At 38.9% G+C, this 26,757-nt stretch overlaps 1 protein-coding gene across 1 annotated transcript in view; it reads left to right on the top strand.

Annotated features, from left to right (window-relative positions):
• Positions 1–26,757, top strand: part of TPPP (tubulin polymerization promoting protein) — a 57,690-nt gene that overhangs the window by 14,205 nt on the left and 16,728 nt on the right. The window contains exon 2 of the mRNA XM_061346309.1: positions 801–1,115. Coding sequence (XP_061202293.1) covers positions 805–1,115 — 311 coding nt within the window. The 5' untranslated portion in view covers positions 801–804. The remainder of the gene's footprint in view (positions 1–800; positions 1,116–26,757) is intronic.

Genomic DNA, 26,757 nt, shown 5'->3' with positions numbered 1-26,757 from the left:
ACCTGGAGTTGTTTACTGAGAAGAGAAAGCTAGGGGGGACCTTATTGCTCTCTACAACTGTCAGAAAGGAGGTGGTAGTGAGGTGGAGGTTGGTCTCTTCTCCCAAGTGACAAGCGATAGGACAAGAGGAAATGGCCTCAAGCTACACCAGGGGACATTTAGATTGGATATTAGGAAAAAAATCTTCGCAGAGAGGGTAATCGGGTATTGCAGCAGGGAGGTGGTGGAATCACCATCCCTGGAAGTGTTCAAAAACTGTATAGATGAGGCCATCAGGAGTATGGTTTAGTGATGGTCTTGGCAGTGGTGGAGTAATGGTTGGCCTTGATGATCTTAAAGGTCTTTTCCAACTTAGTTGATTCTGTGATTCTATGATTTTACCTTCAGAAATAAAAACAGATAGCAATGCTTGCAATGCTTACAATGTAAAGGGCATATTTTCATCCACATCAGTAGAATGACTGTGGTGATTGCTATTTAAAGCCAAAGAAACAGTAAGTGTTCTCTTGTTGGCTGATGTAATGATGATGAAATTAGGTTTGTGCTCATTTTGAAATGTTCTTTCTCTGCCTTTTTTTTTTTTTTATATGTTAGCTGCTTTTTTTTTTCTGTTCTAGGTGGGCAGAGTGTTAAACGGTTCTATGTATATAGACTGTTGGTTGATGGTGGAGGGCACTGAGTTCATACTAACTTTATAGATCTCTTACTATTCATACATTGTGACATGGATTGTATCGTGTAGCTTAGAAACTAAATTACTGCAATTTAATGTGATGAGTTTACCCTCCTCTTCTTTGTAGCACAATGGCTGACAATAAAGCGAAGTCGACCAAACCTGTGAATAAGACTCCTCCAAAGTCTCCTTCAGATCCAGCAAAGGAGCGAGCAGCAAAACGATTATCATATGATTCAAACAGCTCCCATGAGGGAGCCATAGCAGGAGAATTAAGTGCTTTGGAAGAGGCCTTTAGAAAATTTGCTATCCATGGTGATACAAGAGCCACAGGAAAAGAAATGCATGGGAAGAACTGGTCAAAGCTATGTAAAGACTGTCATGTGATAGATGGGAAGAATGTGACAATCACAGATGTTGACATTGTCTTCAGTAAGATCAAGTAAGTTCATTTCTGCCAATGTTTCCTTGTCTCCCCAACATGTTTTGTAAGTATCATAAATATGTTGCTTACAGATGTTGAGACACTATTTGTCTTTGTCACAATCAATCTCTTTCTTGTTCCTTTATCAAACTGTGTTGTTTTCTCTGAAGTAAAGCTTTCAGCTTCTGTTCTGCTATCTTAAACTGACTTCAGTGTCACGGATGTTGCACTGCACAAAGACGAAATGAAGAGGACAAATGCAGGTTATTCCAAGAAATTATTTTTTTTTTTTTACCACAGTAAATGATGTGAATGTTTCCTGAAGGATATCTGAATGAAGTCAGGATGTAGTTTTACATCTTGTCAAAACTCAGCCTCAGAGGCTAAGGTGGGACATTGCTAAAACCCATTATTTTAACAACAATGCTGATGTATAGCACAATATCTACCCAAAGTGTATGGCCACATCAAACTGATGGTGGATTTGTGATGCAAATCCATGGTTATGATTAATTAGTTAGGATTATTTCAGTGATCCTAGTTTATGCTTGTAAGCAGATTAGAGCTTTAGTGAAACTTCCTCCAGAAATTGAAAACCTAGGCAGGCTTGGTCCAGGAACTTGTCAAATCCAAGGGAAGACATTCAACTGTTCTGACATATTCTGTATGAAACTCCAGATAATTTGTTGTTCTTGCTTTATGTGTAGAGTTGGATTATTTTCACCTTCCCTGTTCTCCTGGTATATGATCTGATAGCCTTGTTTATTATGGTTTTTTATTACCACAGTAACTGTTTAAATTGTCTCACACCTCTGTGTGTTGATGGACATGTTTGAAGAAGGGCCCCTTAATTGTACTTGTAGCTTGTAGTAGGCTCCTACTTGTAGTAGGAGCATTTATTTGGCTTGTGCTCCCAGCTACTGTGGTGTAATGCTGGGGAGGACATGCAAACTGAGTGGCTTACAAGGGTAGTTGGAAAAACTTCCTACAAGCACTGATCCTGTGGAGTGCATCAAAGCATAGGAAGGCAGAGAAGGCCCTTGATCTTGAAAGGTTGTCTAGTGTTAACATGCATAGTTAAAATGACATTACTTGTTTGATTTCTTTCTTTCTTTTCTCCTCGGGGATCTTACCTAGACAACTGAGAACACCATATATGCATGTTTCTATCCTTTTGTTCTTGTATCAGTCCACTTTCTCTTTGAGTCCCTAGCTGTATTTTTTGGAAGTTGTGTCGCCAGAGTTAGGTACACTATCAGTGAAGTAGCGTATTGAAATGGATGTTTATGCTGTATGGTTGTTTATTTCTTGTTATGATAGGCAGTGCTGGCATTTAATTTCAACTCTTATTTGGGTTTTATCATCTGAAATTTCTCTGTATCTGTCATCATAGGAGATAATAAGTCTTAGCCCTACTTTCTCATTACAGTGTAGAGGCAAGTTAGTGGTAGGACAACCCAATGATATGGCATAAACAATTGTGCAACATTAGCAGATATAAAGAAGTATAAGTTTTGGTGCCTGCTGGGGTGGAAGAAATTTGGACCTATTCTACAGGAATAAGTTGTGAGACAGTGAGGACCTGAAGCCTAGAAATATGTCAACATAACCCCTTGCGATTGTTCAGCAGTGTCAGCTCAGCTGTCTGTGCGGAGGTGCCTGTGCAACAGTTTCTCAGACATTCCTTCCATTACCACTGAGAAATGCTGTTGTTTCTCTTGGAAGAAGCGTACCATAGAATCATAGAATAGTTGGGGTTGGAAAGGACCTTAAGATCATTTAGTTCCCACCCCCCTGTCATGGGCAGGGACACGTCACACTAAACCATGTCACCCAAGGCTGTCCAACCTGGCCTTGAACACCATCTTTTCCTCTCTCTTGTATTTCATATTTCAGAAGATATCTGTATCAAATGAAAAAGTATTTTATCTTGTTTATTAATTACTTGCTCATTCCTCACCTGCACATGTACATATAACATGCATTTTATAAACTCTTATCTTTTAAAACTTTTATTTTTAAATTAATATTGCTTAAGTGGCAGATGGGGAAACTTAGATGAGTTTTCCTTTACTAGGAAGGTCTGTTTTTTCATGCGCATGCTTTTGATAGGTATACTTCCACATTTTGTTAAGTGTGGGGTTTTGTTTGGTTTTTTTTTTATATATATTTTTATTCTTGAGAGCATATGTCAGCAATTCTTTTTAGTCTGGATCCCATTTATTCACATATAGTATTTTAAATATTAACAAGGGAAGATGTAATGGCTGCAGTTACTCAACTGTTAGTAATACGTTCTAACTTAGGAGGCTTATGCATAGGCTGAGTACACAGGGTTTCTTGAGCATGTTTAGACAACTGATTTTCCTTGCTTTCTCTTTTGCCTCCCATCCAACCCTAAACTAGAGGATAATAATAGATTTGGTACTGCATCAAAACAGGCATACTCACAAAATAAGCCCCTACTCATTTCCATTTTACCAGCAGCTTTTTCCCAGCAGAGCACTAAGGTTTTTTGACAACCCAAATTTTTCCCCTTCTACGTTGAACTAAAAACATTAAACACTATAGAAGAATCTCTTGCTCCCCAGAAAGTGCAGAGTACTGCTTCCATGCCTCAGTAATTGAGTTATGCTTACAAGTAACAGAAGGCTCTGTACTTCACTGTTGTTTTTAGGTTTTTCAGCTAGACTGTGTTTCAAAAGATGGACTTTGGCCTGGGATTCTTGTGGTCAGCCGTAGTGGTTCAGTGGGATGGGGCTGGTGGGTCTTGGCAGTTGTAGTCTGGCCACGGAACACATGCAAAAAGATAAGAAAAAGTGTTCGGCATATCCAACTGCACCTACCATCTAACACTGTGAAACTTTCAAACAGGTTTTCTGTTGGGTATATTACTGGGGAGCCACTGTGTTTAGCAAGGTTTGTTTTCTAACCAGCTATACTTACAGTTTATGACAACAGCACATGTTGTTAAGACACTAGAAAATAATTAATCTAGCAGAATTGTTCTTTGGATTTATGAATTACTATGTATAAAGCCCATGTTTGTCATCCTCCTAACTTTCCCAGGCTACATTTATTGTTCTGCTACAGGTACCAGCAAAATAGATAGGAACTGTGTGTTGCTAATAGGGTAACAGGGAAATTAGTAACAGATATGTTTACCTAAGAGCTACTGAAAGATAGGGTTTTATTCTGTGATTGGTAGCTTTTTCTACTGCAGGACAGATTTTATCAGTTCAATGCTGAGAAGTAATGAAGACTCTTAACCCACCTCTACCAAACCAGGTGAACAAACTCCTGAAAGTCTTGAATAGTCCATAATACTTCTTCAGAGCTGGGACTATGTGCCTGTCTTTCAGAGATTAGTTCATTTGAGATTAAGTGTATGTTGTTATAAAGGCTGAGGAAATCCTGCTGAACCTTTGTTGCAAATAAGTGTAGAGTGCTGTTTTTCTTCTGGATGAAGATGTCAGGTCAGTCTGAAGTATAATTTGTCTATTTATCTTTCATAAAAGGTCCACTGAAAGCCTTCATGCGAGCAACATTTGTACTTTAGGATAAGAAGAAGGAATGGTCTAACGCAAAGAATGCAGAGTAGTAGACATGAAAGAAGAATTGCTAGAATTGCATTGTTTGGCAAGAAAAGATGTAAATTGGGTGATCTCACACACACACAACCTGCTCCCCTCCCCTACCACCTATTTTTGTTCAGCCATGATTTTTATGTTCATAAGAGTCTCACAAATCCTTCCAGTTTGGTGGATTATTGTGTAAGTTGTTGTGTGTTTAAATCTGATTTAATAGATGTCTTTTTCTGCCTTTTTTCTTTTCTATTTTAAAATCTTCCTATTGTCAGCTCAGAAATACACAAGAAATTAAGAAGCAGTGAATTGTGCAATGGAATTACTTGAAATGAAAAGCCAAAGCCCACTTCTGAGAGTAGCCACATGTATGAGTATTTATCATTTGCATCCCTAGAGATCAGAGGACAGCCACCTACATTTATGCCAAATATTTGGATTGCATTAATACACTTGGGATGGACTGTCATTTCTTTCTTTTTTCTTTTCTCTTTTTTCTATTTTTTTCTTTTCTCTTTTTTCTATTTTTTTCTTTTAGGCTATAAAAACTTGCAATAGAGACATCTCACATGATACTATCTTTCTATGCATGTTGCATCTGGAAAAGCAGAAGGAATTGTGAAAAGTGATCACAAAGCTTTACAATATCTATGGGATGAAATTGTTAAAAATGCAGCAAAACTAACAAAAGTGTGTGTATGTATAAACACAATTATGTCATTAAGTTTTCCTTGCTGTATTTTATACTTCCACAGTCAAAACTTCAGGCTCTTTTCTTCATGTGTTCTTTGGACTGCATACAACACTAACACTGTGGTTGGACGGTGGGGTCTACTGAATTTAGAGACATAAAGTGTGTGGACATGTGATAGCATTTGAAAATGGAGGCATTTTATGAGAATGGGAATTCCATGAGTATCTTTTTTAGTAGCTGAAATGATTACTTGCCTTGCAAATTTTCCTAATGAACTGTTTCTTTTATGTTACTCTTCCAGAGCTGCGAAAGTTTGTAGGCTGTGTATCTTGTGTTATGCTTGCGAGTGCAAATATAGATTTAGTGAATCTTGTTGCCTTGGAGAAAGCAAGCTCATTGGTGACACAGGAGAAGGGCTCAGAAGTGTTCTGTATTTGATATGAAAAGCAACATGTGGCTGCATTCTTCTTAATTCAGCAAGGCAGTGAGACACAACAGCATCAGAACTTCAGAGTTTTTGTGTTAAGGAAAGCAGAATACCCAAGAAGAATAGATGTTACTGATCTCTGACCAGCATTCCGGCATGTTGCCTTAGGAACTTAAATTTCTTTGTTTACGGGGGTCAACAACTGCTCTGGGAAATCTGATATGTTAGCTATGCCATACGCATACTCCACTTGTTGTATGTAGTTAATATGGTAATAGTAATAGCTCTGATATAAATACTTCTGATGTTATTTTAGAAGTGTTACCACTCAGCTCTGCAAGAATATGGTTTAAGCACTGCCATAAAACTGCTAATTCTATGACATTATTAGATAGAAAAATAAAAATATTTCTGTTTACACTGGCATGTTACTATGGTTGCAGGCAGGCTTGGGTGACGTCATGCCTTGGATCCATTGTGAGCATTTATTTAGGTAGTTGTCTCCATGGAAACATTTGTTTGTTTTGATGTTACTATGTGTTAAATTTTAAACAAATTTTTGTGGTTCTATACTGGATTGTTATTGAGGACTAGTTAATCTACAGAAGCCTTGTAAATATACATTACTCCCTGCCCTTTACAATATTTTTGGTAAAAGATCAAGTGAAAGCATAGTTGTCCTCTCAAATTCCAGTAATAGTTTCTTATGTTGCTTTGACATGTTTTCTTGTTGCTGAGGAAGCCATGTGTTCTAAAGGCCAGAAACTCTCCTCCATCTTTCTGAGAAAGAAAGGTTTTGTTCCCATGGAGAATCTTCACAACACACTTTATTGTGCCCTGACTTTTGAGCAGACCCACCCATACTCTATCCTTAGTATATCTTGCACAGTCAGCTGTTTAGCCTAGTTCCCACAGTTAAGATCAGTCAGGTCTCTACAGGAGTGCTTCCACCTGAGATCAGCTGGATTTTAATTCAGCAGTAGCTCACCAAGACTGTGAAAGAATTAAAATGGATAATGTTTGCTCTAAGCAGCTGGCAGGATAGCTCTTGGCAAGAATGAGTACATGCTTTCCCCATTTGTAAAGTATAATTATTGCCTTTTCTTTGTATTGAACAATTATATACTTCTTGTTTTCTTAATACATTTGAAAGGAGTAGTACTTTGACACCTGCACTCATTCAAAACAAGTATCTCTCCATTAGGTTTCTCTGAAGTAATTTGTATTTAAAAGATATTACTGAAGCCTCTCTTAAATTTTTTTTTTATATGTAAATAGGTATGAAGTGGTCTTTATATGAATGAAGCACATAGTAGTTTTAAGTTGTGTCTTACTCCTCTATTGGAGAGATTTTTTTAATAGTGGCACAGAATCTGATTTGAGTAGTTCTACTTTTTGCATGAAGTAGAGATACCAGGTAACTTGTGTACTTTGTCTGCATCAGGAAGCGAGTTTTAAGTGGATAGAGAATTATATGCAGCGCATAATCTGTGCTAATAAATCTCTCCCAGGCAAACTGTGAAGTAGTAGTGCAGTTACAGATAAAACTCCAGGTAAGTTACAACAGAAAGTGTTGTTTACCATGGTTTCTGTATGTTAAATGAAATTAAGATCCAATTTCATTTCTTGCCTGAGAATGCCAAATTTAATGTTGCCTTTTGCACTTTATTCTTGAAAGGCTTTTTATTTAAAAAAACAAAAGCAACTCTTTTCCTTCTTTTACCAAGAGGCATAAATTATAGAAGTAAAACGGTGATCACTTACGAGAAGATGGATGTAGATTCACTTTCAGATATGCAGGCTTGTTTTGTGCATGTAAAGTGTGTAAGTCCTGTACCCATAATGATGTATGCTTATTATGATTTAAAAAAATGTCCTTTTTTGTGTCAGGAGACATCACAGTAGACACAAAGCCTACAAATGCAGTGGTGGGTGATTCATTGCTCAGCTGATATGGAATGCTGCATGATACTATATACAGTACTATAGGGCACTACTATAGAGCAGTAGAAGTAGAACTCTGGTATGAGATCTTGTCTTGTGCCTCTTTTTTTCTGTTTTTTTTTTTCCTTTAGTCAGCCTAATTTCTTCACATTTTGCCATCATAAAAAATTGTCTTATTTTCATTTATAACAGCAGCTATGTGAAATCTATGTTAGTTTTACTGATCAGGAAGCAAGTATTTTCTAGACTGTCACACATCAAAGTAGACTTTGTCTCTCAGTTTTCATGGATTGAAGTAGAAGTCGATTAACATATAAAGGATCCAGGTCCTGTCTACAGAGTGCTTCTTCGTCTCTTTGGAGGACAGGACAGTGGTGGCCTCTCTTGTGGAATATGTGCTGTGGTCAAGGCCCTGAGGCTCCAGATTTTAAAGGGGAAGATGAAGATAACACTGGCATGGTATTTGTGGAAAACCTAAGCTACACAAGACGAGGAAGAGACAGCAGCTGGAGACCAAGTGAACAGAGACTGTCAAGCTGGAGAAGGCTGAAAGTTTGTGACTTCTGGCAACAAAGAGTCATGATCTGTTCCACCTACAGAGGGGCTTTGAACTATACAGTTTCTGTAACTTAGTGGATTCTGAAGAGGCTGCCAGGCAATCAGTATGCAAGAATTTTGGCTGCAGGAGACAGCAAGCTGCATGTGCATAATGATCTTTATCTCTTCCTGTCCATTGTGTCCTGCCTACATGTTACCCTTGCTCTGACATAATGGCACTGCTCCCAGCATACGTTAGGCCTTAGCACAAGCTGTGTGTTAGCCAAAATCTGAGCAACAGTTGAGTGAACAGTCACAGGCTCAATCCCTGATCACTGACAGATCATGGCTTTTGTCATCCAGAATATCTCAAGTGATGTTACACTTCCCTGTCACTGTCACCATATTCTGGCCACAGTGCTGTAGCAGGTGTCAGGAGCAATGGGTACCAGTCACAGATAGTTACTGGAGATTCCTCTTGTGGATGATCCAGGCATATACCTTTTGTCCCCACCATATGCCTCGGGAGTTTTGTTGTTTGGCAGGTGCAGGACCTAGGGTTGTTGCAGATGGACTGCAAAGATTTGTCCCGCCTTCTAAGACTGACCTGTTCCTTGTCTTCCTCATAGGTACCAACAGTAGTGCTCCAAAGGTAACCTGGAGTATATCAAGAGAGACTTCAGAAATCTAAGAGTGAGAGTGAAACACACTGAGCTTTGGTCACAGTCCCAGGCCTTGGTACTCATTAGTGGCATTAACCAAGCTAAAATGACTGGAAGTGATCCATGAGATTTCTAAACTGAATTTAAAAAAAATGCCTTTTGTGTATGATGCATGAGTCAAGGAGATACTCTGGACTTGTTATTCACAATCAAATAGAAGAACTGGTTAAAGATGTAAAAGTTGAGACAGCCTTGGCTGCAGCAACCAGGTGACTGTAAAGTTGTAAGATTTTGAGAGAAGTGGGCAAAATGAATAACAGAATTACAAACCTGGACTTCAGAAGGGAAGATCTCTGCCTGTTCGGTTTCCCACCAGAAACTGCCCTGGATGGCAGAGGGACCCAGGAGAACTGGTTAATCTTTAGGACAGCTATCTCTGAGCACAAGAATGGTCCATTCCCATGTGCAGGAAGTCAGCATGCCTGGCAAGAGGGCAGAAGGATAAGCATGGAGCTTCTGACTGAGCTCAGACATGAAAAAGGAGTATACAGGAGGTGGAAGCAGGGAGAGACTATGTGAGAGGAATATAGCCCATGCATGAAGGAATAGAGTGAGGAAAGCCGAAGTTCATCTGGAGTTGTAACTAACAAGGGGAGTAAAGGAGCAAAAGTGTGAGCCAGCTGCTCTGTGTGGCAGGCAATCTAGTGACAAATAGAAAAGGCAGAGATACTCAGCACCTTCTTTTGCCTCCATTTGCAACCAGTAGGGTGTGCTTTCAGGATTCCCAGGTCCCTGAGTCTGCTAGCAGAGCCTGTGGGTTTGAAGCAGTACCCACAGTAAAGGAAGATAAAGAATCACTTGAAGTTGTTAGATGTAGAGAAGGCCATGTGTGAGGTAATGGTTGCCACCTCCTACTTCATTTGATCCAGTAGTTGCTAAAAGACATAATACCTATAGCAGAAAGGGAATGTTTCTGTACTATCTGGACATTCGTAATTCAGAGGGAAACTTTACTGCAGTGTTTTGCATCAAGAGAGTAAGTTTCTGCTTAAGCTGTGGAACAGCTTTAAACCAAACCTAAATCTTTCTCAGTGATGAAAAGCAGTGGAAAATATCTTCAGGTGAGCTGTTTCAGTGGAGACAAGAATTCATTGTAAAAAACATTCACTTCATGTCTGTTTATAATGTATGATATTCCTGAAATCTAGTAGTTTTTCTTGCTGTGTTTAGTTCCCCATGATGGGTTTTGGAGATCCTTTTTGGGGATAGTGCCATGTTCTTTGCAAAGCTGCATGGCTAGTGAGAGCTTACCACAAATTATACTAGCTGCAGAAATGGATGCAACGCAGCTACAGCTGTGTGGTGCTGCACTGATGTGGTTGCCATGGGCAGGGCCACCTTCCACTAGACTAGGTTGCTCATAGCCTCATCCAACCTGGCCTTGAACACTTCCAAGGATGGGGAAGCCACAGCTTCTCTGGGCAACCTGTGCCAGGGCCTCACCACCCTTACAGGGAAGAACTTCTTCCTCAGATCTCATCTAAATCTTCCCTCTTCCAGTTTAAAGCCATTTCCCCTTGTCCTGTTACTACATGCCCTTGTAAAAAGTCCCTCTCTGTATTTTAACCCCGCTTTAGGTACTGGAAGACTGTTGTATGGTCTCCCCGGAGCCTTCTCTAGGCCGAACAAGCCCAACTCTCTTAGCCTGTCTTCATAGGAGAGGTTCTCCAGCCCTTGGAGCATCTTTGTGGCTCTCCTCTGGACACGCTCAAGCAGGTCCCAATTGTGTGGGGGCCCATAGCCCCGAATGAAGAACATGACCTAAGCACCACTGAATTGTTTTCCTTCTTTTTTTTCCCTCGACTTTATTCTGGAAGGAAGAGCCGTAAAAGTTTGGGGAACCTGTTACCCTTTTTTCACAATTGTGGCACAAGCTTCATAGGATACTTGGGCAAAAAGCTTTCTGGAGTGCTCTTTCAGCAGACAGAAAAGTACAAGACTCTAAAGAAAAGGATAAGCCACCATCTGGTGGAGTCTGTGCTGTAGACCTGTTCATCTGTTTGTCTCTGCTAATATAGCAGAGCATTGTACCGCCTAGTGCCATTTGTGATCATGGGCACCAGCAGCTGCAGAACAGTGGTGATCTTTGGCACCAGGCTGTGACTCTCATGACACATGACAGCACTTGCTTCATTGCCCAGATGTCTTGGGTCTTTATTCTGTGTCCCTTAGTTGCAAATTTTGTTTAAAAATGAAAGTAAGCTAATGAGAGGAGCAGTTGTGCTCATTGTCATTGTAAAAGATGAAACTGATAGCTTTTACATACTCAGAAAAGTGTATACAAGGATAAGTTGGTTTTCTTTCAGTTAACAGCAGATATACAGTGATACTGTAACATGATTGTAGTTCATTACACCATAACTGAAAAATCAGAACAAGAAAATAAGATAGGTTTGTGTTTATTGGTTGGAATCTAACTCAGTTATACAAGATCTCCAGACAAACTCATTGCAATTCCCAGTGCAGTATCAATTAAGCCTGAATTCATCTGCCTCATGATATTTGAGGTGTTTGTTACTCATTGTGGAGTGGTGATTGTTGAGCTTCTAAGTGGAACTGATCATGCTGAGAATGGAGAGTTTATCTGTCCCAGAGCAGTGCGGGTGAAATTCAAGAGGCTACTGACGAGATCATAGAGGAGAAGGGAGACAGCTCTTACTCATCATCACATGCAGTCTGTATTTCACCAAAAGGTGTTGTGTTTTCAGTTCTACAAGAATGAGGCTCTGTGATATGGGATAGATGAAAAATGGTGACTATACTGTTTGCCTTCCTGTCCAGTCGCTTCCCCATGTAGAGTGGCTACTGCTGCTGCATGCAAATCTGAGAGTAATGACTGTAATCTGATTCAACAGTAAATCCTAGGACTGATGTAAAATGAACAGTGAAGAGTAGTTAGTGTAGTATTACCTTGAGAGGACCAATACATTTGCCATTTGTCAGCAGCGCATCCTGTTAAGACAGCAGAACTAGCATGATTGGTTTTCTAAGCTTTTATAGTAAAAAATAAATAGAAATTGCTTCTTTTTACAGAAAAGCTGGAACTGTGGTTTCGTTTTCCAGGGAGGTTGCTTTTCTTTCATTGTTTCACCTCATATGAGAGCAATAGGAGAGCTTTATATTATTATATATTATTATGCTGAAGTGGATGGCGTAGATGGGAAAGCTGTTGGACTGAAATGCACAGAACGAACTTGATCTGTTTTGTCAAGACAACAGACTGGCCTATTCGGTCTTCTCTAGCCAGATGAAGAAAGCTATAGAAAGAGTACTCAGCAGACATTTAAAGAAGCTGTTTGGTTTTCATCCTGAGATGAACTGTGCTTCCTGATGTAGTTGTCTGATTTTGAGTTTTATTTGCTAATCCAGCTGACTGCAGCTTGCATCAGCATTGGCCATTTTTAACAGTTTGTCTGATTTAGTCGTGTGTTCTGTGACCAGCAATACAGTGTCTCCTACGTGCCTGGGAGATTGTTCCTTTTATTCCCCTTTTAGGTGCTCCACAGTGTCGCCCAGTCTTTGGCTACCTTAAGTTATAGTTCTATGTCTTCAAGTACTAATCTGTGAAAGGTGTAGTTGAGATGGACAGTGAAGTGACAGTCACCTGAGGTAAGTAGTGAAGGTGCATAAGAGCTATCAAGGCTTAAGGGTTACCCAAAAAGAACTGAATTTCTGTAATGTTAGGGACACGCACTTGATGTTATCTACCATGACAGTTGAAATTTTTGGAAGTGTTTCAACTCCCATTTGTCACGGCCTTGAGATAAAGAAGGTGAAAAGATGTACTTTCTGGAGAGAGTTATCCAAACATCTTATGCCAAGTGTTGATTAGATTCATGTACGTGCTTGCTGCAAGTGTAATCTCTTAATCTTGGAAGAAGTCACTTGCTGAACAGTACAGCTTCTCCAACATATGTGATGATACAGTAGTTAAGTATTGACTAACCTCTTAACAGTGTTGTTGAGTTAGTTGTCATATGCTGTTTTTTTGGTTTTTTTTTAATAAGCACTTGAAGTGTGCCTGATTTGCATGTATTAGGAAGAATCTGGCCAACATTTCTGCTTGTCATCTTCGTGGAGTTCCATTTGAAAATCTCTGAGGCTCTTGGAAGCTTTGAAGAATGAAAGGATTTGCCTTCTGATGGCCTCCTGGTGGGTGGACACCCTGCTTCTGCTACAGGGTAGGAAGGCACAAAGACAGTTTTTGTAGTTGTGGTCTCACAGGGCTGCTGTAAGTGTAGGATAAGGTGTTTAGCAGTGCAGAAAGCTTGCTTTGGTTGGGTTCTACCTTACCAGACTTTGTTTAGTAATTGAGGCAAAGTAGAGCATTGGCCTGAATTAGTTGCTGTTGAGCTCCTCCTGGTTTTGCTGTTCTTATTGTGAGAAGTTAACTATAAATACATGCATCAAGTACTTAAGCTAGTTTTAAATTAACTACGTGTATCAACATACCTAATATAGAGATATTGTGGTTAGAAATGGACAGCATGTAACCCTGCAAAGATGTTTGTTGCTTGTTAAGGGGGTTTCCACAGTAGACCTGCACAGGATGGTATCTGCTATACAGCACTTGGAGCTTAACAATGTATATGTACATGACATTGTCTTAATCTGTTGTTTTTATGTAATTTTGTTTTTCTGCAAGAGACAGTTTGCAGTTTTGCTTTATAAGCTATGAGGATATATTTGACTTTCTTATGAACAGCAACATACCCTATGGGCAGCAGTAGTGGCGTATGTGACACTAGCTGTTTAATTAGCTCCCATGGATATTTGTCAGCAGTCCTCATTCAGAAGATTCTATATTTCAATCAAATGGGTATATAAGAATATAGTAGGTAAGACAGTCTTCTGACATATGCACTGGAGTAAAACCACAGAATTCTAATACTAATTGCAGCATTAACTGACCACAATTTAGAAAACTTACCCTCCTACACCAAACATTGTGGGAATTAATATTGCTACATTGAATATCTTTCTTGCACCAAAATAACGTAATGTACTGTCAGCAAATGACAGTTTGGAGCAATACTTGACTTTCTTGTTTTAGCTGCTAAAATCAGTGGCTTTGAAAAAAATGTAAGCTTCAACACTAATTCAGGAAAAAAAGATGGGAAGCCTTATTTTCTAAACATAAATAACTAAGAGCTGCTAATATTGCTAATTGTAATCATTCCTGTTTGGAAATGAGACAGAAAGTACCCTTTGTACAAAGCAGAATTCAAGAGGGCAGCAGTTTGTATTCAGAAGTTAGAGTTGTGACCTGACAACGAAAGAAAGAGATGTATCAAAAGGGAGTTTGTATTTCTCTTCAAGAAGCTTTTTCAAAGGAAAAGCTTCTATGGTATTTTGTGCTTATTAAATGCTATTAACTATTTAGTGGTATTTGATCACAGCGACATTGTTCAGCTGGACTAATCTAATGGCAGCTTTAATTTCATCCTGGCAGGCTGGGGGGGTCCTGTACTTGATAGATTTTGCAGCAGATGTAAGATACGGGCTAAATTTGGCAGAAATTTCCCCTAATAGTTCAGTAATTCTAGCTGCTTCCTTAAGTTCAGTCACTGAAGTTATGTTAGACATCTCCAAAATTGTCGGAATCTTTCCCAGCGTTGGTTTGATACCTTCCTTCAGTAGCTGTTCATCTAAATGAGTCACAGATTTCCAAAAGAATGTACACTTGTTCTTTCATAGTCTCCTCTCTGCTTTCACTATTCATTCCAACATCTTGGAGGCTTCCCAATTGTTCCTTGTCATTTTGGTTTGTGGTGATGATGATGATGACGTCCACAAGATAGAAAATGATGTTAGTAAACCTCCTTTTATTGTAAACTTTTGGATCTTCTAAATACAGCTTGTGCTTTGAATTGAGAGAAGAGTGATGTAAATGAGAGAATATCTGTTTTGGTGTTAACTGTCATAATTTACTGCATTTCTTCTTGATTGGTTTCAGATGCACGTGAGTCAGCACTGTAAAGACAAACCTTTAATCCAGGGAGGGGGAGCAGCACATTTTTATCACGGTTAGAGTTTTAGCAGAGATATAAATTTCCCATACAAGTAACATACATAGTATGGAAGACTGGAGATGGTCTGCTTATTTAGAGCTTTCCTGTAACCATCCAATTTTCTCTTTCATATGTGAAGGCCATCTTCCAGAAGGGGAGGTGTGTGCAGTTTCTTCTTCATTTAGGTTATACATCTTACTTATTTGAAAGAGAAATTGTGGTATTTCTGCTGTTGTGTAACTGCAGTCCGGAGCCTCCTTTCTTGAAGGTTGTGATTTGGTCCTTGGGTGTTGGTTATGACAAACTCATATCTTGTGGGTTCTCTGCATGTGACTTCCAGATACGGACTGCCATCACAGTTATTCTTCTTTCACTTGGCATTTCATTCTTAATTTCACACCTTACTATCTCCCTCCATGGTCAGTCCCATAAACTGAGCTTGTGCTCTTAAATTAACCCCAGCTGTCTATTTTTAATGCTGCCACCTTCTCATATTGCCAGCAGAAAATTTTAAGATACACATACATTTGTGTTTTCTCCCTCTCTTCAGGATCACTAAAACAACCCCTCCCACATACACATGCTTTTTTACTTACCTGAATATATCTGACCTTTCAGGAGAGTTCACCATCATTGAGCTGTCACAAGGTTCATAAATACCTTTCATGCCTATATGTGATTTGGCATGGAAAAAATCAACCTTGTGAAATATTTTGAAAAAATGGAATTTTGCTGTTGTAAAACCATCTGATAATGATGTTTTCTTATTGGGACAATCTGATAAAAATGTGTCAAGTTTTCAATTTGATGTTATTAAACTCTAAAGGAAAGCCCCACTTTGGATTGGATGAGACTCATGCTCTGGCTTTCATAGTAGCATTTTTGGAAGCAGTGAGCTGCTATCACAGTCCTAAAATACCTCAATCCACATCATTCAATATTTAAATTATGTTTCAGGAATAGCTATAAAAAGACACTTCTTATATGTAGTCTGAAGTACTATTATACTCTTCTCTCAAAAAAAATCCCAAATCCAAACAAGTCTGTAACTGTAAATATTTACTGAGAGGGTAGGGGGAAATGTCCTGGAGCTGGAATGGGGCTGGGTACCTCCGTTACCATTTAGTGCTTTCTAAATTTCTTGGCCACAAAGTATGAGTAAGCTTGCTATATTTTGGCAGTATAGTCATTAAAAACAGCTGCAGTACCTGAATAATAGAGTGAATATGTTCTATATTCATTAATTAAAGGTTGCTTTATCCATCCCTTTCCTTTCATTTTTCTTGTCTTCAGTCAGCGACTTTTTTCTTTTATACTAAACAGTGTAACTTCTGTATCAGTATGGGAGTTTTGTCAGAGACATCAGTGGAACAGGGTGTTCCAGACATCTTTCCCTATAGAAACTATAGGAATTACTATATTTTATAGGAATAAAATGTTCAAATTGCACTTGCAATTTTACTTGAGCTTCATAGTGATTAAAAAACATGTCCTCACAATACACACCCTTTGCCTTGCCACCATCTTGCATTGTTGTTTTTGTGCTGTTCTGATGGGGATTGGCCCAACGTGGGTGAAATAGCCATTGTAGTAACTACAAATATTCTGCCTAGGAATTCAAAAACCCTAATAATATTAGAAACAATAAAGATATGGAGCTAGGCTTTTTGCTGAAACATCACAAAATCCCAGGAGAAACAAGAAAGAAATTCAAGGAAAGTTAGCACCACATAAAACGGCAAGTTTTTTTAATGTAATTTTGAGGAAAAACTGAGAGGAGAAAAACTTTTGGGTAAGATGTTGATAGAATAAAGCTTGGATCCTCACTGTTGCTATGTAATAGTGAGTTGGATTCAGTTATTATTCTGTTCCTTGAGCAGTGGTTCACTTTTAAGGTCCAATTCAGTTCTTAATGAAAGCATAATTTAAGCTCTAATATCTTGAGATCTTACCATGTCAAGTCCTATTTAATAATACCATTGTTCTTTGACCTCTTGTAGCTGCATTTTAATTTTGTCTCAATCGAGTAAGGTGTTGTATCAGATAATCATACAGTATTAGTCCTCCATGAGGTATTGAGCTTTTCTGTTCTGAGCCTCATTAGTAAAAACAGCACTGTCTTACGTAACTGTTTGATTTCTGCTGTGGAGATTTCATTTTTCTTTCCACATCCTATTCTTAACTGGTTTTATGAAAAGAGGTCACTTGTCTTCCCTGAATGTTAGCACAGTCAAAACATAGATACTGCATGCAGAGAAAAAGCTCTAAGGAAAGTACTGGCTATCAAAAGCCTGAGGGAACTGGGTGCTAGCAAGAAAGTTCATTGAGTTACATCTCCATTTCTGAGTGTCCTGTATTTAGCTAATAGCTAATTTAGCTAATAATAGTTAATAGTCTGAAAGCTGTCCTTCAGGATCTTTTGCTTTTCATACTTGCAAGCAATTTTGTAAGTTTCTATGGATTAACTGCTTGGGATCACTTTTGCTTAGAAGACGTTTAGCTGTGCAGCATTGGCCTTGCCCACAGTTGGATCTTGTGACTGTACTTAAGCTTCCTTTCAACAATGTTTGTGTTGGAAATTGTTTCATTGTATGTAGACTGGTCTCTTTTTAATCAGTTTTTTTAATACTGCGGGGAAAAGGGACTCAAAATAAACCTAGCTGCTGGGTTTTGGTTTGGGTTTTTTTTCTAGGACATGAATGGGATGTGCCAGCTCATATGGGATTCCTGGTGAGCTCTGGAAGGATGATTTATCTGTGTTTCCTACTTTTCTTTCATTGGGTTATCAAGCAGTGGGTTCATGCACACTGCTTTAACTGGCAGAGAAAGTACACGTGATGCCAGTTATTTGCCCTGTACTCTCACCTGTAATGCCTTTACCATAAGCCTCTGATCTTCAACAGCAGAAAGTGCATTTGAAATTGAGAAAATAGCTTCTTACCACTAGCTTGTGTAATAAGCTCATCACAGGCTACAGAAGACTGACAGATAAAATGATTAGCTATTGAAATTCATTAATGATCTTCAGCTATCCTTAACTGCTTTCATTTACTGATATAAGGCTAACTTAATGAGCACTATGACATCATCCTCTTGGATTTTCATGTTTTGGATGTGCTCAGCAGTGTCCCTGGCAGCTGTGAACTGTATTACATTGTTAGACTGTGGTTAACAGTTTCTGCTTCCTTCCCCTATGATATGTGTGTGTGCCCAGCCTAGTGCATATCCTTAAGATGACAAGAACCAAATAGAACAGCAAATAAATTGAGCCCTCTGGAGAAATAACCAGCGTATCTGCAGATTCCTGATTGCGAGGCACAGTTCTCTTGCTTCAGCACTAGTTTATCTCCTGCCAGTTGGGTCTAAGACCTGTCTGCAGGCTCTTTTTTTTTTGCTGTTTATTACTTACATCTGTCTGTACTCTGACTAACTTCCCTACTGCTGTCACGCACCCCTGCCACACCACAACTTCCACACCAGTTGTGCTGACAAATAGTGCTAGTCATGCATGCACTCAAAAGATAGATCTCTGTGTTACTGAAAAACATGCTCTGAAAATTTCATGTCCCTTACTGGATTCTTCCACAGAAGTAGACAGCATTGTAAGGATCAAACTAATTGTCTAAGTGACAAAAATTATCTAAGTGATAAAATTACTAACCAAACCCCAAACAAGTGGATTCTGCTACTCTTACAAGCTAATATAATCTCTTTCTTTAAGTCCTATATAATCATCAGGCCTACTTTCTGCTTGGACTTTTCCTTTCCCTCATCATCCTTAAGTACCATTAATCTCTTCAACACCTTTAACTCATTCTGGGGTTTGCTTTCCTTTGGAAGCTTTTATCCAGTACATGTTTTTGACAAGTCATTTTTCTTCTCTGGTCCCCCTTTTTATTCCCTTCCCAATACTGTTTTATCTGATAGGCTCATAACTTTTGCATTTGCCCTTTTTGTTTTTTTTTTTTTTACTGTTGTTGTTTTTAACTTCAGATTTTATTTTAATGGAAGGGAATTTTCACTCTGGGTGAAGCATACAGGAAGGAAATACTGCAGAAATAAAGTCAAGAGGAGAAAAGGGTTAACTTCAAATATAGAAGAGAGTTTTCATGAAAGATTCCTAAAATATTTAGGTTAAAATAAAGCCTGATAAGGGTGTTGGCTGCTGGTGTAGTGAGCTGCTGATGTCCTGTTGGTTCAGTTTTTCAAAGCATGGCAGTTTGGAAGCTGTCACAGTTACAGATACTTAGAATTAACTATGCGCACTGTTTTACCCTTGCTCAGTAATGAGAAAATAAAGCATCTGGAGGGAAGCTGACACTTCCAGGTTCAATTCCTGAGTGAATGATATGTGTTCTTCTGCCCTTGCTGCCTACTTCTTGACTCCAGAGAGATTTTTGCAAGACATGGCTATTGCTGTAATATACAGAGAGCATTTTGCACTGCAATTTGCACTGCTCCTCTCTTGTTGCTTTGCTCTCCTGGAATGATGAGAAACCTGATGATGGCATTGCCTTGTGGTCAATAGGGTATATAAAGCCACTTGGTTCACCTCCTTCTATCTGATTTGGCCAAGGTACTAGAAGTTACGGAGTAATTAGGAAGGTCACCTGTATGCCTCGTTTGTCAGTCCTAATCTTTCTTTCAAGGGAATACACTTCTGGTAAATAGCCATGCATGCAAAGGTGCTTGCGTTCTGGAATTGTCAGCTATTTCAGCTGAAGAATTCTGTTGCTTCTTCCTAGGATCATTTTTCTGAGGATATCTTCTGGAAGGATATCTAACAATTTCCAATTTACTCCTGCTTGCATGAACATCCAGATACCTAATTTCAGTATCCCAGTTCTGCCCATTAATAGGGCAGAAGTCTCTGATGCAAGGTGATACCTCAAGTTTTGCTTTCTTAATTGGTTCTTTTAAATCCACCTTTTTTAGAGCTGTTGGTGAAGCACAAAGAACCTGATAGAATTGTATTACAGTATCTCCCCACCCCTCTTCTTTCTTCAGCTGTATTTGTCAGATTTTTACACAAGTCTCTGCTTTGGGCTAGTCATGCATGGTTCAGTTTTATCCAAGAAACTGTTCTCTTTTTAGTTTGTCAGTTTTTTGCATTGTATGATAAATTTTGTTGTTTCATTCCTGACTGATAATATTGCAAGGAACAGATCTTCATAGGATATAATAGCAAGGACCTACACCTGGGTCGAGGCAATCCCAGGCACAGCTGCAGGTTGGGCAGAGAAGAGATTCAGAGCAGCCATGTGGAGAAGGACTTGGGGAGTGTTGGTTGATGAGGAACTTAACATGAGCCAGCTGCAGTGTGCACTCGCAGCCCAGAAAGCCAACCGTATTCTCGGCTGCGTGACCAGCAGGTCAAAAGAGGTGATCCTGCCCCACTACTCTGCTCTCGTGAGACCTCACCTGGAGTATTGTGTGCAGTTTTGGTGCCCTCAACATAAAAAGGACATGGAACTGTTGGAAGGAGTCCAGAGGAGGGCCACAAGGATGATCAGGGGACTGGAGCACCTCCCATATGAAGATAGGCTGAGAAAGTTGGGGCTGTTCAGCCTGGAGAAGAGAAGGCTACATGGAGACCTCATAGAAGCCTTCCAGTACCTGCTGAAGGGGGCCTGTAGTGATGCTGGGGAGGGACTTTTCACTAGGGACTGTAGTGGCAGGACAAGGGGTAACAGGTTCAAACTTAAACAGAAGTTTAGATAAGAAATAAGGAAGAAGTTCTTTACTGTGAGGAGGGTGAGGAATGGGTTGCCCAAGGAAGTTGTGAATGTTCCATCCCTGGCAGTGTTCAAGGCCAGGCTGGACAGAGCCTTGGAGACATGATTTAGTGTGAGGTGTCCCTGCCCATGGCAGGGGGTTTGGAACCAGATGATCTTAAGATCCTTTCCAACCCTAACCATTCTATGATTCTATGTTAAATACTTCAATAGCTTGCAAGGTTCTAGTAGCCTGCTTACCCTACCTAGGGACTTAGCTTTAATTTGGTACTGGTTTTTGGCTGTGGATTGTGGAGATGGTGGCCAGTAAAAATGCTGAGCAGAAGTGAAATGAAGCAGAAAGTGAAAGCTATAAAACACAGGGGAAAAAAAGTAAACTAGCAGCCCTGTGGCATAATTTGCTTCTTGGTTAAACAGATCAGTCTTGAACTTTGTGCTGGTAACATTGCAGCACCATTTTCTTCTTGGAAAAAAAAAGAATATATTTGTTAGATGAGTGACATAGTTTGCAGAGACCAGTACAATCCTTTTTTCCTTCAAGGAGTTTGTCTGTGGTGCCCTTTTACTGTCAATGCATACAGTACAGATACCACTAACCATTGCTATTAATGTACATTATGTCTGTAGACTTCATCAAGAAGATTTGGGGTGTTATCACAAGTAGCAAGAAAAGAATAATTTTCAGTTCTACTGAATGAACAGCAGTGAATACTTTAGGAAATACCACAGTAATATTCCAAAAGTTCCTGCTTTAAAGTGGTAAATTAGAAAAATCTATTGTAAGAAAATCAGGGAGTTTCAGCTGTACTGAATTTTTAATATGGCAGATTGCTCTTGGAAAAAAAAATGAAAAATTTTGGACAAGTTAAGCAGGATTTATCTATTATTTCTCTGAAGTTTAAGATGAAAAAAAAAGGAAACATGATTTAGAAGAAACACTTCCCATTTCACTTCTTTTGTCTGTTAAGATAATGTAGAAAGAGCTAAAGTTCAAATTCTGGTCTGAATGCCATTAGGAAATATGATTTCGGTAGGTGTGAAAAGTTAGACTTAACAGACTGTTCTCAGTGTTCTTATGACACTTAAACTTATTGTGCCGGTAAGTCAGCAACTGTGACAAATAAACCTCACAGGCATGCTGTCTCCTGGATGAATGAGACTGCCTTGGGAAGGGAATAAATATAGGGAGTACCCCAAATCCTGTTTGTTCTGATTTCCAAGATACGACGTGTTTGAAGTTTACTTAACTGCTCAGTTGACTGAGGCACCCAAGTCCATGGTGAATTTAGACTAAATAAACTCTACAAACAAAACTCCTTGTACAAAAGTTCATGCAAAAAACATTTATTGGGCTCCCACCTCTACTTATGCTATCTTCAGACCCTTGTCAGACTGTCTATACTCCTTATACCTTTCTGGATAGATGATAATTCCCACAGTGAAAGAGTACTGGCTAGTGTATCCTGCTGTAATTCCCTCTGGTAAGCTACCCAGAACACAAGTTTCTCTGAGTATTTTCACATTTTCTTTGCCTCTTCAATCTAAGGAAATTTAAAGGAAAGGTGACCTTTTGGGATGGGAGTATGGATGACTTTTGGTAGCTTGGAGATTAAGACAGAAAACTATTTGGAGACCTTGCTGTATTCACATTGAACTGTAATAGTGCTATGGAGATAAAGATTTGTATTATTGGTCAAGGATTTTGTGTATTGGGTATGTGGAGTGTACAGCTTTGTTTTTCATCTCAGCCAGAATTGTAGACAACTTAATACAAATAGTGCTCAAGTCCAAATAACATAGTAGTATTAATTTGCAGCAGTACATTTTCACACTGCATTGTTCTGGTCTTGTGTACACAGGACACTGTTAATAGTAATATTTGCAAAATAAAACTGCGTCGCTTTCTATTGCAATCTGTTTGGGCCTGTGTTTGATCTTTTATACTCTGTTCACTATGCTAGTGTTGAGGCTCAGAAATGAGGCTTTTACATATGGGAACTTGAGTTCCCAAGAGCAAACTGAGGAATTCAAGCTTTAGTTCAGAATCTTCCTGTTCATAGTGGTTGAGTGTGGAGAGACCCATCAAGGAAGCTCCCTTGATGGGAAGCAAAGCTCCCTAAATTCTTCTGAGTGTGTTCAGTCTGCTCAAATGGTATGCATAGATATAAGGAACTTTCACGGGTGTCCCATGAATACATTGTTTCCTCCACTTAACTATGGTACATTAGAGTAATTCTGTTTGTTGTAAGAAGCAGAGTTTAAAATAGAATGGCATGTAAGAATGTATCCTTCCTAAACACAAAGCTTTATTTGTGTCATAAGAAAGTGCAGGGCTCTAAGTATTTATATTATTCATGTCCTTCTTATGTATTCTTTTCATTGAGGTGGCTAATCATGTGACTTCTGTTTTTGTAAAAGTCTTCTCCCCCTAACCCTCTTCACATTTTTATTGGTCTTCTTCCATTTTGTCTCATTTTCTGGTTCAGATAGTTTTAATTTGCATTTCCGGCATCTGATTGTGTCGTATTTCTGTAGCTTTTAATTAATTTTTTTTTCCTTTTTTCCTTCCCTTCCCCCCTTTTCTTTTTTACTGTACAATATTTTATCTTCTTTCTAGGTCTCTATTAACTCTCTGGAGTGCTAAACCTAAGAGGAGACTTAATAGCTGAGAGATCACCCTTGGCATACTTAATTGTAGACAAGTTGTTTGAACTTGTAACACTTGGAAAATGAAAGTTAATATATTTGTTTTGTTATTCCCATGGAAACAAGATATTTATAATGAGCTCCTAAAAACAAGTTACAGATATACACAAGAAAGCTGTTTCTTTGTAGCAGTTGCTTAATGGAAAGAACTGGTTTGCTTGGAGGTTTTTTTGTTGCTTTTTTTTTTTTTTTTCTTTAGCTCATGACCTCTGAAAAGCTGGTGTCAGGAAGGGGCTTTCTGAATGGGAACAGAGATTAAAAATGGAAGTAAACTGAGGGTACAACTGCCTTGTGTGTCATGCAGCATTCTTAGTACTACCATTTTCCATACTTTGGGTTGGAAGGAACTTTAAGGTCATCTAGTTGACACACACACACACACAAACACACACACACACACACACCACTCAACACCCAACACCCAACACACAACATCTTTCAACTAGATCATGTTGCTCAGAGCCCCATCCAACCTGACCTTGAACGCTACCAGGGATGGGGCTTCTACCACCTCTCTGGGTAACTTGTTCTAGTGTTTTACCCCCCTTATCATAAAAAATTTCTTCCTTATATCTAGTCTGTATCTATCTTCTTTTAGTTTAAAACCATTACCACTTGTCTTATTGCTACAGTCTGTATTAAAAGGTCTGTCACCATTTTTTCTATAAGGCCATTTTAAGCACTAAAAGGTGACAGTAAAATGCCCCAGAGCCCTCTCTTATGAAGGCTGACCAAGCCCAACTGTCAGCCTTTCCTCATAGGTGTTCCATCTCTCTGATCATTTTTGTGGCCCTTCTCTGGACCCACTCCAACAGGTCCATGTCTTTCCTGTGCTGAGGACTCCAGAGCTGGATGCCGTATTCCAGGTGGGGTCTCACCAGAGCAGAGTAGAGGGGTAGAATTACTTCTTTAGACTTTCTGGCCACATTTCTCTGTTTCAGCCCAGAATATGATTAGCTTCCTGGGCTGCAAGTGCATGTTGCTGACTCATATCCAATTTTTATTCTGCCAGTACCCCCAGGTCATTCTCCACAGTGTGTTTTTGTGGACCTGGAGGGGGGCCAATCTGTGGCTGTGTAAATCAAGCTATGTAAGTTAGTAGAGTCTTTGCTTCTGTCTTTTCTATGTATTCAGTCTGTTTTCTCCTCTGCATTCAAACCAAGACACTGCAGATAGAAGAAAGGATAGGAGCATGCTGTCTTGCTGAGTAACAGTGATGACAGCAACTGCTCAGAGTTCTTTTGAACCTTCCTCTAGAGACAGGCTGAGCTGTAGCATTGCTACTTAAATAATGTGGACGCTATGGTACATGGCATACGAAAAGTACCAGAACATGTTGTAAGTTAATCAGTTTAATCAAGTTCTTCGGGGGTTCCACAAGGCTTGGCATACTTTGCAACTGCAGAATTTTTGAGTGAATTATTATGCTTTTCAAACAGGTTTGGTATTATTGTAACAGTTTGAGGGAGAGGGGGATGTTTCTGGAGTATAGAAAAATTAAAGCCGCTTTATTCAGGAAACCTGCATTATAGTTCCAAAAATGCCTTTTTAAATGTCAGTCCAATTAATTTTTTTTTGCTGGTAAAGATCTGCCATGATGCACGTTTCTTTTTCTTTTTGGTCCAGCAGCAATACTACATGGGTTGTATGTGTATCCAATTTGTGGTATGCTGGGGAAAAGGAAAACACTCATTTGCTTTCCTTTATTAGTGTAACAAGGAAAAGACCAAATGCGAGAGTTAGGAATGACTGTGTCTTAGACCAAAAAGAGATGTTCTTTTTTTCCTTTTGGCACCCTTATACACGTGCTTTTTTTTTTTTCCTCTTAATGTGGGCGGGGGAGAGGAACAGAACAAAAAACACTCAGTAGCAAAATATTTTCCACATGTTTGTAAATATAAAAGGAGTCAATGTGAACTTCAACAGATTTTGCCAAAAGTGGTCATTCCCGTTCACACTGTGATGATCCTGACTAATAAACTGTAGCAATCCTAATTGGAGACTTCCAGGTAACAAATGTGCTACAGAAAATTGCATTTGAAAGATTTGTATCTTAGACTTGGCTGTGAGTCTCTAATGAAAAAGGGCCTTAGTGCTGTGTCATGCTGAAGCTTTGCAGTGATTGCTAATGCCACCTTTTTCTAAATGAGAGGCAAAACAAAATGAAGTCCTGACCTTTAGAGCTAGTTAAAAATTCTTGGACACATTTCATCAGAAGAGGGATGTTAATCCCATTAATGAGAATCCTGGACAAATTCCAGGTAGTTAATTGCATTTTATTCCATGTGTCTTTCTGATTAATGAAATACTGGATTATATTCTTCATTTCCACAATGTTCTTTTACTAGCTAATTCCATGGGATGCTTCAGCATATGCTTCATCTAAAGCAGAAAGTAGTTGCAAAGAGCAAAGTTTGATCAAAAAAGAAAAACCAAAACAAAACCACAGATAAAGTTTATTTCTGGCTAAAGTAGGGAGTGTAAGGGATGTAGGGATTTGCTATATGTTATGCTTTGTTGGAGGAAATACAGGATACTAGGAATGAATGGTATGTGAAGGGTTGTGTTAGTGATGAATTTTATTGTAAATAACAATTTTCTCCTTGTTTTGAAAGCTTGGAATAAAATCTCATTTCCTCCTTTTACTAGTGGAGCTACCCTCCAATTGAGGGGGATTAGACATGTTAACATAGAATCATAGAATAGTTAGGGTTGGAAAGGACCTTAAGATCATCAAGTTCCAACCCCCCTGCCATAGGCATGTCTGAGAGAAGATCAGAGATGAATCAGTGCTAGATAAATGGCTGTTTGTGATGCTTGATTCAAAATTAGATTTCTATGGGTAATTTTTTCTAGCCTGAGATTTCTGTTTCTAGTGCACCTTTTCCCTATCCTTGCATCTATCATTTATTTCTTTAGAAACAGCTGTCACTGTTCAAAGGACTGGTTTAGGTTGTGTGTTGTTTTGTGTGGTTTGGTTTTGTTTGGATTTGTTCATTTATTTATTTGGAGGGGGGTATATTATTTAAGATTACATCAGCATAAGTGTCAGACTATTTTTTGAATTTTTTTCTATTTGATCTGTTAAATTTTAGCTTAAAATGTATGGCTAAATTTTGGTGCATAAAGTCTTGTTCTAAAGATCAGAAAATCTGCAATTTAATAACACAGGAAAAGGTGTGTTTTGTGTGTGATATAATTCATAGAAATAAAATTTTTTCTTTTTAAAATCATGAATAATCTCACTGATGCTGTGGTCTCATACCTGAATTTTAAAATGAGGAGCGTTAGAAATAGTTT

This window comes from Neopsephotus bourkii, unplaced genomic scaffold (assembly GCF_033783945.1).
Source record: "Neopsephotus bourkii isolate Nb327-2 ecotype Australia unplaced genomic scaffold, CSIRO-AGI_Nbou_v1 NB_272, whole genome shotgun sequence".
Lineage (NCBI taxonomy): Eukaryota > Metazoa > Chordata > Aves > Psittaciformes > Psittacidae > Neopsephotus > Neopsephotus bourkii.
This window is presented reverse-complemented; position numbering and strand designations above follow the sequence as displayed.